The sequence below is a fragment of the Vespa velutina genome, chromosome 22 (genome assembly GCF_912470025.1).
Source record: "Vespa velutina chromosome 22, iVesVel2.1, whole genome shotgun sequence".
NCBI classification, from domain to species: domain Eukaryota; kingdom Metazoa; phylum Arthropoda; class Insecta; order Hymenoptera; family Vespidae; genus Vespa; species Vespa velutina.
The window spans coordinates 1,095,001-1,107,500 of NC_062209.1; the positions used below are offsets into that span (position 1 = coordinate 1,095,001).

At 36.9% G+C, this 12,500-nt stretch overlaps 1 protein-coding gene and 1 long non-coding RNA gene across 5 annotated transcripts in view; one reads left to right on the plus strand and one right to left on the minus strand.

Moving 5' to 3' along the window:
* LOC124956544 (cytochrome P450 306a1) overlaps positions 1-12,500 on the minus strand; it is a 19,057-nt gene that overhangs the window by 6,388 nt on the left and 169 nt on the right. The window contains exons 1-2 of one of the 2 annotated variants that reach the window (XM_047512502.1): positions 12,228-12,500; positions 10,786-11,155 (exon numbers count right to left, since the gene is read on the minus strand). The exon at positions 12,228-12,500 is cut by the window's right edge and continues 165 nt beyond it. In XM_047512502.1, coding sequence (XP_047368458.1) covers positions 10,786-11,095 — 310 coding nt within the window. In that variant the 5' untranslated portion in view covers positions 11,096-11,155; positions 12,228-12,500. Of the gene's footprint in view, positions 1-10,785 lie in introns of both variants that reach the window. The other variant, XM_047512501.1, reaches the window with a different exon arrangement.
* Positions 1-12,500, plus strand: part of LOC124956548 — a 13,112-nt gene that overhangs the window by 198 nt on the left and 414 nt on the right. Inside the window, exons 1-4 of one of the 3 annotated variants that reach the window (XR_007103286.1) lie at positions 1-917; positions 10,778-11,329; positions 11,884-12,125; positions 12,218-12,500. The exon at positions 1-917 is cut by the window's left edge and continues 198 nt beyond it; the exon at positions 12,218-12,500 is cut by the window's right edge and continues 414 nt beyond it. This is a non-coding gene — a long non-coding RNA (uncharacterized LOC124956548). The remainder of the gene's footprint in view (positions 918-10,777; positions 11,330-11,883; positions 12,126-12,217) is intronic. The other 2 variants (XR_007103288.1, XR_007103287.1) reach the window with 2 other exon arrangements.

Genomic DNA, 12,500 nt, shown 5'->3' on the forward strand with positions numbered 1-12,500 from the left:
GAGGTGGAAAAGGAGGAGGAGAAGAAGAAGGAGGAGGAGGAGGTGAAGGAGAAGGAGGAGAAGGAGACATTCGCGAATTCGTGTGCCGCCAAAAATAAAACACCGGTTGTGATAGTAGCGGATAATGAGCATATGAGGTTGGGCCCGAGCGAGGTTTCAGGGCCGGTCGTTCCACCTCGCTTGCTACGCGAACACCGATAACTGCAGCGAGGGGAGTAAAGAGAAAAGAGTTGATGGGACACGACGACTCAAACCTCTCACGTCGTACACTGTCCAAATACAGTCGATCCGATCGGTTAACCGTCCCGCTTACGACACTACGAAATGGCTGGACGTTAATCGATTGTAGCAATTTGGGAACAATTTGTGATCCTTTCGTTAAATAAATCGAGAACGCATCGTTTTTCGTTATTTATAGCCATTTATATCATTTCTTTTGTACATTTAATATGTAATAATTTAACGTAAACGATATGTCTTTATTATTTGATTACTATTATTATTATAAATTCTTAAATAATGTTTAAGAATTGTTCAATATCAAGGAATCGTGACGATTCGAGAGAAAACGTGGATCATCGTAATAAACGAAATGTAAAATTTCGAAATAAAATTATTCGATTGTGACGGGCTCGAAATGTTCCTTTCGAGTGAATAAAATAATATCGATAAAGGGAGAATGAGCCTTGTGACTACGATAATTGTCAAAAATATATACACGTTTCGTTACACGGACAACAAGGTCGTACAGTGATTTCGCGAAGGCGACGAAGAAGCGACTCCAAGAAATTGCAAATGGACGAAATTCTTGGGAAAAGTCAAGAAACCGAGACGTCCTTGACATTCGAGAGTTTCAGCCTTTTATATATATACGTCGGTATGCCGGATGATAATGCTGCGAGATCTGGTCTTTCCAGGTATTTGGACATCCCTCTGCTTTCTCTCTCTCTCTCTCTCTCTCTCTCTCTCTCTCTCTCTCTCTCTCTCTCTCTCTCTCTCTCTCTCTCTCTCTCTTTTTTTCCTCCATTCTTTTCGACGTTTATAATCGTCGAAAGAAATAATTTCATGACGACGAGCGACAAGGGTGAGGTTATGGGGACGGAGGGAGGGGGTGAGTCGCGTAGAAAGAAAAAAGAAAAAAAAAAAAAAAAAAAAGTAAAAAAAAAAAGAAGGAACGAACGAATTATCCTATCCGTATTTCGAAAGATCCTTTTTATATATTCCATAACCCCTTATCTGTAACTTAACTCTGTACTCCGACTACGCAACATAGATACGACTATTACGCGGTATGAAGAAAGAAAAAGTAAGAAGTAAAAAAAAAAAAAAAAAAAAAAAGGAAGAAAAAAAAAATAGAAAAGAAAAGAAAAAGAAGAAGAAGAAGAAAAAGAAAGAAACGAAAGAAAGAAAAAAAAAAAAAACGTTCGTTCGGTGAGATAAACAAGTAAGTAAGTACCATAGGTAAGTACCTTCGAATAGCAGCAAGCAACCTTCTCGTTCGAGATCAATTTGCATATTCTATAGAGGTTTGCTACCAAGTAGGAAAACGCAACCGCGAGCGCACGTGTTTCTGGATGAGGCACGTGACCGATATTTGCCATTCCATGCTATTTCTATTAACGTGGTATTAGTAACAGTGACCAGTCGTAGATGGTGTCGATGATGTCGTTGGTGGTATTGACGTTGGTGAGACTGGTCTATGCCATGAAAGAAAAGAAAGAAAGAAAAAGAAAAAGAAAAGAAAAGAAAAAAAAAAAAAAAAAAAAAACAAAGAAAAAAAAAGTAAAAAGAAAAAAAAATAAAAAGAAAGGCATCGTGACATATGCAAATAAAACTAATAAAGACGAAATAAGTACAATAATAATAAACAAGCATAGAACGACGGGTCCGTTTATTTTATTAATGGGAATATTAAACGCATAAAAAAAAAAAAAAAAGAAAAAAAAGAAAAAAAAAGAATACTCCACAGAGAAGGAGAAGGAGAAGGAGGAGGACGAGGAGCAGGAGGAGGAGGAGGAGGATTCGGTGGTTAGATATATGCGTTCTTTAACACGAGGAGGACGAGATATACGGCGCTCCGTCTTTCTTAATGGGAGGAGAGGCCGTCGGCACGTCCTTGCTAACCTAACTGTAATTCCCTGCGGATGCAGAGCAGAACCATCGTCGTCGACGACAGCTGCGCGGGAACTTCCTTCAAGGAGACCGATAAAAGTGAGAGTCCTTCGTTTCTCCTCTCGGAATATAAGTCTCTCTCGATGACACACGACGTACGAACACGAACGAGAGGAGCAGGTTACACACGTAGAAAGGACATACATGTGCTTACAAACAGGGCATATACATACATACATAGATATATATATATATATACATATATACCTATAAACGTATACAAGACAGTACGAGAGAGAAGGGAAGAGAGTCCGGTTTGACTCTCATGTACCTAACCTATCCTATTCGAGTAGAAGCTCGTTTAAGACAAGATTGACGAGAGAAAAGAGAGAAAAATGAATAAATTAAAAGCGACATATCCAGAAGAATTTCCAAATCTTACGTGATGATCATCTTTTTTCTTTTCTTTTCTTTCTTTCTTGTTTTCTTTTCTTTTTTATCATGTTATTTTTTTCTCCTCTTTTATCTTCTTTTTTTTCTTTTTCTTTTCCTTTTTCTTTTTTCTCTTACGAAAAATGAAAAAACCAAAAAAAGAAGAATAGGGAGAACGAAAAAAAGAAAAAAGAAAAAAGAAAAAAAAAAAAGAAAGAAAGAAAAGAAACAAATCGCAAATTCCGCAACGTAAAAGAACTACGATCTCTTGTGTGTCTAACTTGGGAAATGAAAGATCTCGTTCCGATCGCGTCCAAGGATCTCTTCTTCTAAAAAAGGAAATAGGAAATTTTCTACTTAGGATTATTTTGCTGTGCTTGAAATAGAAAGAAAAAGAGAGAGAGAGAGAGAGAGAGAGAAAAGAAAAAATAAAAAAGAAGAAGAAGAAGAAGAAAAAAAACACGAATCCTTTCCTTCTATGATTTTTCATTCGCAAGGAGTTTTAAGGAATATAACCGAGCGAGAGCGTCCTCGCGAAAGGACACTCGCCTCTTTTCAAGGCTCGACTTTCGTAATGGAAATTTACAGATATGCCTACGTATGCGTTTCCTTTCTCGTCGTAGCATTCTTTCTCCTATCTGTAGAATTGATTAAAATAGGAATCCCTTCTTAAAGGTATATCTCGTTTCTTCGTTCGTTCGGACGTTCATATATTGATCATTAAATCATCCTAAATGTCCGGCTCTATGGCTTTATTTCTATCTCATTCTCATCGACGTCTGGAAATTTGATATCGCGAAAGACCAATGCGTCGTCGACTGTCGCGATTCAGAGGAAAAAGTCTCTCTCTCTCTCTCTCTCTCTCTCTCTCTCTCTTTCTATTTCTCTTTCTTTCTCAATGCAAAGAGAGACGCCAAGGACGTCGAGAATTTCAGGTTCTGTCGACCCGCTTAAAGGCCAACGCCGTTACATCGCCAGACGGTTTTGACGATCACCGCGTGTACGCATCGGGTCGATGCACCGCGAGACGGCTAACGAGAGTGCTGCACCCGAGATCTATCGATCTTCAACGATAACGTTAACCTCAGACGGTAGCTGATTGGCTAACTAGATGGCTGCCTGGGTGCCCTCCCCTCCTCCCTCCACCTCCACCTCCACCTCCACCTCCACCTTCATCATCACCATCTCCACCTCCACCTTTCCCTTCCCCCATTGCCAGCCTGGCGAAGCACACCACAGTGCTATAAGAAAAACGATCCTCTCTCGCAGAGATCGAGGATGCTGTGAACGACGAAGGTGCACGACCGGCCTCGAAATCTTCTTGTGCAATCGCAACGATCGAAATATAATGATCCATGGCTTCCGAAAGCTTTTTTCTTGTGAAAAAAAAAAAAAAAAAAAAAAAAAAAAAAAGAAAAAAAAACAACACAAATAAGTAACGAAGCCGCGTAATTTGAGTTAACAAGAGGAAAAAAAAAAAAAAAAAAAAAAAAAAAAAAAAAAAGAAAAAAAAAGAAGAAGAAGGAAGAGAAAGAAAAAAAAAGAAAGAAAGATCGGACGAATTAATACAAAGTCTTTAAGGATTTTTACGTTTTCGAATTTCTCGAAACTCTCACTTTCGATCATTCTCATTTCTATTAATAGAATTGAAGTTTAATGATCGTTCCGATCTTTTGGAATGAAAATTTCCAAATTGTAGAAATGGTCAAGGAAAAAAGAGAACGAAAAGGAGAAGGAGACGAAGAGAGAGAGGAGACGAAGAGAGAAAAAGAGAGAGAGAGAGAATTAACGAAGCTAAACGAGAGGTGCATGCAAATATAGTATAGGAGTTAGTAATAAATGTTGCATAATATGTTTACGAACGCGACTCCAGGGGTAAGCGTTATCGGCACCAAGAAGCTCTATAATAAATTAATGGACATTACGCAGGATGTTATTCGTTCGTGTACACCCGCCATATCGATTCTCGATGAGACGAGAACGATGCCGATAGCGGTGTACGGCAATGTACCAACCAGTTTTCAACTTAAGCTTATAAGAAATGTGAACGCGACCATAAAGGCGCGCGTAAACGTGATGTCGGGTAATCACGGGTCTCGCCGGCGAAACGAGGCACGCGCCTCCGTCGACGGCTGCATCTTTTCCTCCTCCTCCTCCTCCTCCTCCTCCTCCTCCTCCTCCTTCTCCTTCTCCTCCTCCTTCTCCTCCTTCTTCTTCTTATTTTTTTGTTTTGTTTTTATCTTCTTCTTGTTTATTTTCTTTCTCATGAAAAATCTTCTTAAATTATCCCTTTCTTAATTTAAATCCCTTAAAGTACGTACCATACAATTTGATTTTTTTTATCGATCGAATAAATTTATAACATCTCATGGGATTTAGATACGTAAAGTTCAACGATGTTAGCCCTTTTTCTTTTTTTTTCTTTTTTTTAGATTTAATCAACAAATTGATAATGGAAATATTATTTTCATGGATTTCACGTAATTTAGATCATTGAAATATTTTAATATATATGTAAAGTTCGAAATGAAATATTTATTTTGTTTTTCAAATTTATCCCATGACAATTTCGTATATTTTGACTTTATCATCGATCGAATAAATTTGAAAAGTTTCACGAATGGATAAGAAAATTCGACGATGTTAGAATTCTTGTATTCCGCATAAAGTCGATAAAAAATCACAAATAATCACAAATAATACTGCTTTTATTTCGTTTCGTTTTACATGATTGAAGATTTGAAAATAAATATTTGTTACGTTTGTTTGAAATCTTATAATTATTCACTTGTACAATTTATTTATTATTATCAATACGTATCTATTTGACTCTGGAAAATAACGAAGAAAACGAGTCCCGCTAAAGTTTCAAAAATTTTCTGTTATTCCATCGTAGAAATGGTACTATAAACTGATCGATTTAAACGAAGAAATGGATAACTAATTAGGAAAACTATTTAAAAGTTTTCCTCGAGAAAACTCAAGCGTTTCCTTCATTCGAGTCATCGTCATTACACGTTCGTATGACGTTATTAGGGAGAAATAATTATACCCAAGTATAATTTACTTGATTAAAGAAAAATACGATACAAGATATTTTCAACAATAATAACTTCGTTAATGGAACGTTCGTTCGGTTGAATGGCGCGTACGGGGCCATTGCTGCACCAACGCATGTCGTTGCCTTGTCGATGATTACATCCGTAAGAACGTCATCGACATTCTTGCACGACGAAATGGGAAACACGAGAAAATCATTCTCCTACGATATTGAATTCTATCGATTAAAACAATGAGAATGATTGCTTAGGATGACATACGTAAATACGTGCGTACATGCGTGCGTGCGTGCGTGCGTGCGTACATGCGCATCAGCACCAACGCGCGATAATATTATTTTTTCTCTTTTAATTATGCGAATAATCATCTCGTATTAACTCGTAGAAAGAGAGAGATGATATTTTAATTTCTCGAAAAATTAATCTCACAAGAAATTCGACCTGATATCATTATGTATGCGTATTTGTTTTGAACAAATCTAAACACTGTTAGTTTTTTGTTTTTTTATTATTCTTTTTTTTTTCTTTTTTCTTTTTTCTTTTTTTTTTTTTTCTTTTCATACCTTTTTATTTTACTTTTTCTTTTTCTCTTTGAAAAATATCCCCGAAACAATAATAACTCAGTGTTCAATAATTATTACGTGCCAAGATAATAATGCAAACCCTTAGAATACAAGCTGAACTTGTTCTCTCAAAGGATAATATATAACGATGGTTCTTCTTTGAAAAGGGTTATTTATGACGATACAGAAATACATGCCCTTTTCCGTTCTACCGAGCGACCCTTAAAAGGCCATTAGTGGTCTAGTTAAGTGAGTGAGTAAGTGAGTAAGTAAGTAAGTAAGTGAGTTAGTAAAGTTAGTTATTCGGGAAGAGTAGTAAGGCACAATATTGGAGTTGGCCGTACTATTAATACTCGAGTACGATTACTTGAATAAACTCGAAGGAACGAAGAATGGTATATAATTTTTTTTTTTTTTTTTCTTTTCTTTTTCGGTGGGAACGTTTTCAACTCTTTTTAGCTCTTTACTTAGTTAAGAGGATATTTTCTCCTATCGGATATGCATGTATGTATTATATATGTATATATGTATGTATGTATGTATGTATGTATGTATGCATGTATGTATGTATGTATGTATGTATGTATGTATGATGTATGTATGTATGTATGTATGTATGTATGTATGTATGTATGTATGTATGTATGTATGTATGTATGTATGTATGTATGTATGATGTATGTATGTATGTATGTATGTATGTATGTATGTATGTATGTATGTATGTATATATTCGAGGAATAAGGTAGTAGGTAAGTACCTGTTGATGAGGGCGTGGCCAAGCGTTCTCTCCCCCACTTAGTTTCCCTCTCCATTGTGATAGCAAGGGAAAAGTGGGAGGAAGTGAGTGAATGAGAGCGAGTGAGTGAGTAAACGAGGGAGTGAGTATAAAAGAGAGAGAGAGAGAGGGAGAGAGAGAGAGAGAGAGAGAAGAGACGAACGAGATTTCTCCTAGCGGGAGGATCCTCGCTGTACCTCTTGGAGGGGCATTAAAGAGGAGTGGTGGAAGAAACTTCGATGTAAGGGCATCGAGGCGCCTCGTGAAAGGCGACAGAAGCACACCGCCGTCGCGGTAGAGCGTGCGTTAAGGGGTGCAATGATCATATTTCTCTATACTTATTCGATTATTTTTATTTATTTATTTTTTTTTTTTTTCGTTTTACTTTTAACTTCATTCTCCGTTGTTCATTTCGTCGAGAGTATGAGACAATAAATGAGAAAATTCATTATCATTTATATTTACGCATACGATTCATACGGTGCGCTTTTTCCTTTCTTTTTTATCAGATAAAAAAAAATAAATAAATACAACGTGAGTGAACAAAATTAAAGAATTAATGAAATGAAATAGAAAAAGATTTTTTTAATTTTTTAAATAAAAGGGAAAGACAGACAGAGAGAGAGAGAGAGAGAGAGAGAGAGAGAGAGAGAGAGAAATTGTAACGCATATATATATATATATATATATATATATATGTACAGAAAGGCGAAAACATATGTAAGTAAACGCAGTAAAGTTAACGAGACTCATCTCGTATTAGATACGCATCTTCGATATTCGATATTCGAAGAGCGAACGTGCAAGTAGGTAGGTAGGTAGGTAGGTAGGTAGGTAGGTAGGTAGGTAGGTAGGTAGGTAGGTAGGTAGGTAGGTAGGTAGGTAGGTAGGTACCTATAGAAATCGAGTCGTTAAATCTGCCTAAAAGAAAGAATAAACGGGGAGAGGCAGGAGATAAAAATCAGCGATCTCCCGTCGTAAAGACGTCGAAGTAAAGAAAGCAGGAGCACACGGGCATTCCCTTGTCCCATCTCGATAGCGCAAAGGTACGAGATTGTCCCCTTCGATCTCTACTTCCCTCTTTTTCCTTTCTCCTTCTTTTCTCTTCTCTTCTCTTCTCTTTTCTCAACTTGTTCTCTTCTCTTTTCTCAAGTAGTATCGAAATCTTTTGTTTCCGAAAGAGAACAGGGTTACTCGGACGATCGTAAGTTTCTCGTTCTCGCTGAAAAGTTCTCCTACAGGGCCACAAATTCCGGTAAGAGAGGACCGCCGATAATTTCACGGGCGAAGTGTACCAACGAAGGAACGAGAATAAGAAAGAGGGCGGAGGGATGCGACCGAGAGAAGGAGGTAAAGAAGGGAAGGAGACGAGGATATCTCGTCCTCTTGGTATTATACACCTTAGCAGAACTTTTCGAAAGCATCCTACCGTCCGTCCTGTCTGTCGATCGTATGTGAACGTATTTTTACGACACGCTAGATGTAAGCCAACGGGTCTCGCTCTCTCTCTCTCTCTCTCTCTCTCTCTCTCTCTCTTTCTCTCTCTCTTTCCTTCATTAATATCCTCTTATTGGTTGTAACACGTTGCACCGTTCATCATCTTTTTTAAAAGCGAGCAATTCTTGGAAAAAAAAAAAAAAAGAAAAAAAAAAAGAAAAAGAAGTCTTTCAAACCGGATAAAAATAAACCGTGTAAAGTAATTTAAGAAAATAAGAGAAAAAGAAAAAAAAAAAAAAAGAAAAAGAAAAAGAAAAAAAGAAAGAAAATAATAAGAGAAACCAGATCGGAAAGAAAGAAGAGAACTATCGGAACTACGATTAAGGACACTCCTTCGTCTCGGAGGACATCCGTTCAAGCCCAGAGTCGCGCCCGTCCGATCCGATTTGTACGGGCGATGTAACTAAGTAATTCCCTCGATATGTGTGTCACGATGTTAGAAATCTGATCGAACTCGCTAAGCGTTGTTATTTGCTTTATACCTTAATCGTCTTGCTAACATCGTCGGCTCGTAAATCGAAAGTGCTAACGGTACTAACCGAGATGGTAACTTTGCAGGACACGTTATCAACCGGGAGCAACAAGGAGCCGTGGTAAATCCCGAGGAAAAGAGCATGACCACGTTCTATTTTATTCATCTTACCGCTATACGCCTTTGCAGAAAACTCACGACGTTCTCTCTCTCTCTCTCTTTCTCTCTCTCTCTATGTATATATACATATATATATATATATCTTCGAGACGATACGATTAAAATTATTTTCAAACAGAAGTTCCTTATCGCGACCGTGAAATGTTCAAGCTTATCTTGAACGACGAGACTAATGACGTTTCATGGAACATGATCAATAGAACGTACGAATGAAGGAAATGTACGATAATAAAATCTATGGAAGTGAAAATTACAAGTGAAATAATTCGATCGATAATAATATCTTCGTTCGATTATAACGAAGACGTTCAATCATCTTTACATTCTCACAAATATCATCCATTATTTTTTTGATTTCTTCTTTTGTTTGTTCTTTTTTTCTTTTTTTTTTTTTTTTTTTTTCATTTCTTCCTACCCTTCCAACTCATTCCTATTCTCGATCATACGATCATGCAGGATTAAAATTGATTATTTAAACGTTATTAATCGGTCGTATGACAAAAGCTTAAATTGTAACTTTTGTAAAACTTTTAAATATGATATTCGGAACGTAAAGAAAATTTTCAAAGATAAAATTTTCACTTTCGAAACCATTATATATAATAGATTCTATAATTGTCAATATTTTCGACTATCGTTAGATCTTTAAAAAAAAAAAGAAAAAAATGTTAATACGTTTTCAAGTTAACGGAGAAATTAAAGAAATTTTCGTTAGTCGATCGCGAGTAGAAAGAGGAGAAAGAGCTAAAACGAAAAGGAGGTGGATAGTAAAGAAGTATGAGAGAGAAAGAGAGAGAGAGAGAGAGAGGTGAAAAGGAGTAAGAGGAGGAGAGGTGAACTTTCACTGTGCACACGCGTTAAGTGCTCGCGGAAGCGATACTCTCTTTGTTCGAAAAAGAAAGACCCCGGAGACGGCTTTCTGGAAACGCTGTAAATCCTTTGGACGGACACGAAACGACCTCGTTTCATTTCGACGCGCGTCGTCAGTTTCTTTATAGATCCTAAACCTCGCCTCCGCTCTTGGCTCGCACGCGACGTTGACGCACCATAAGCATATACCTACTCACGCATATATGTATATATATATATGTATATAATGTGGTATATATATATATATACTACATTATTTTTCTTTTTTTTTTTTCATTTCGGGTTTAGTAGGTTAGTTGGCCCGCGTCGACTTCCTTCGTTAGAGGAACCGTTACGTCCTACAACACCCGCCTGCCCTTCCATTGTAACCGGTTGTCTTATTGTTACCGGTTTTCTCTCTCTCTCTTTCTTTCTCTCTCTCTCTCTCTCTCTCTCTCTCTTCTCTCTCTTTCTCTTTCTCTCCCTCTCTCTCTCTCTCTCTTGGCGAGACGGTCGCTCGCGCTTTACGACGCGCGAGGCGATTCGTAATCGAGTCAAACGACCGTCTGGGACAGTCCTTTACCTTCCGTTTACGATCTCTTTCTTCAAAGTTATCAGTCAATATGGCTCGAAAGAAAACTTACCGTTTATTTTCCTTTCTTTTTTAATTTCTTACTTTTTTTTTTTTTTTTTCGTTAATTTTACTAACCCCCTTCCCTTTCCTATAATCTTTCCTAATCGATTCGAGAGAGAGAAATCACAATGATGATGATATTTTTTCTTCCTTTTTTTTTTGTTTTTTTTTTTTTTTGTTTATATATTATTTATCAAATAGAAACTCACCATGACCACCCATTATGCCGTGCGTCAAGTAAAGGGGTGCCCGTCCACAGAATGCATCCTTGGCAAGGACTTGCCGTATCAGACGAGGATCCGACAAAAGTACAGTGTATACAGAACCCAATTTCAATCCACAGATCGGACCATATTTGTATATCAATTCGGTAAATGTCTCATGCGGTGCTTCCGGATCGATCCATGGTAAATAACCAACAATTGGTAGGCACCAAGGGCCAGGTGGTAAACGATATCTCTTGCGAATCATGTAATAAAGGATTATTAGCAATATGAAAATTAATATGATCGTAAACATCTTAAATGTTCCAAGATATCCCGATTGAAATCCTCTATCGCTCTTTATAACGATGATTATCTGTAAAATGTGAAAAAATTGTTTTTGTTTCATAATCGATAAGTGTCATTGCACTTACGCTGTTATGCGAAGTGCGATGAAGAAGAAGGAGAAGGAGAAGGAGAGGAGGAGGAGGATAAAGGATGATGGATGAAGATGAGGATGAAGAAGAGGAGGAATGTACAAACAAATTACGTAAGAACAGGATGTCGATGCTAATGGTAATCGCGGTATCCCAGAAATCGCATACGATAGAGACGAATGATAATTACCTTTCTCCATGAGCGAATGAGCGCGTATGAACTTATCGGATTATCAAGATTCGCTCACGTGCAACGCGAAGAGAGGACGAGAAACGATCCGGTGCTGCGGTTACCCGATATAGGCCGACACGTGCTACAACACGTGCCGACAAATACGTCGCTAATTCGAAACACCGATTAATTTCTTTTTTTCTCCCTCTCTTTTTTATTTCTTTTATTTTTTTTTTATTTTTTTGTATTTTTTGTATTTTTTTTTTTTTTTTTTTTTTTTTTTCCCCACTAAGAAAGCTTTTCCTATCGTCGTTTCGCTTCGCTCGTTAACGATAATTTTGATTATAAACGATTCCTTTTTTTCTATCCCTTCATCTTTGATTTCTTTTTTTTTTTTTCCTTTTTTTTCTCTTTTTTTTCTTTTTTCTTCTTTTTTGTATATATCTACAAATTCCCGATACGAAAGATAAGAATCGTATTTTTTATTCTTAAAAGGAGAATCAAAAAGGATGGAAAAAAATGGAAAGAGGGAAAGTAAGAAAAAAGAAAAAAATGATGAAAAGCAAAGTGGAATCTGCCTCTACGTGCAATATATAGTTCATGGAATAAGATACCAATCGTCACGTGATCCTTCTCCTATGGAATTCATTCGTAGGAGCAGTTCGTAAGAATAAGATATATCATGTGGTTCAAATTCAAAGTTTCATTGACATTTTTGACGATATTAATCTTAAAACGTAACTACGATTCTCACGTAATACGTGAGATATATTTAGCAGATAATAATAACGAATTAAAATTAGGGATATAAGAGATAATATTATTTTAGTAAAACTCACCTGATGGATGACGCCTTGACGATCGCCGACATTAAACTTTACGTAACAGTGGACGACTTCAGCGCCGAAGAAGAACTTTCAATGAAACAAATTCGACGCGCGGGAATTTTGAAAAGATATATATATATATATATATATTGCCGTCTCCCTTCTTTCTTATACCGTTACGAATAAATAAAGTTTTGAGTGAACAAATTCTTATGAAAGACGAACTATGATGGTTGATTTTTTTCTTCCTCGCCGAAAGAAAAAGAAAAGTAAAAAAAAAAAAAA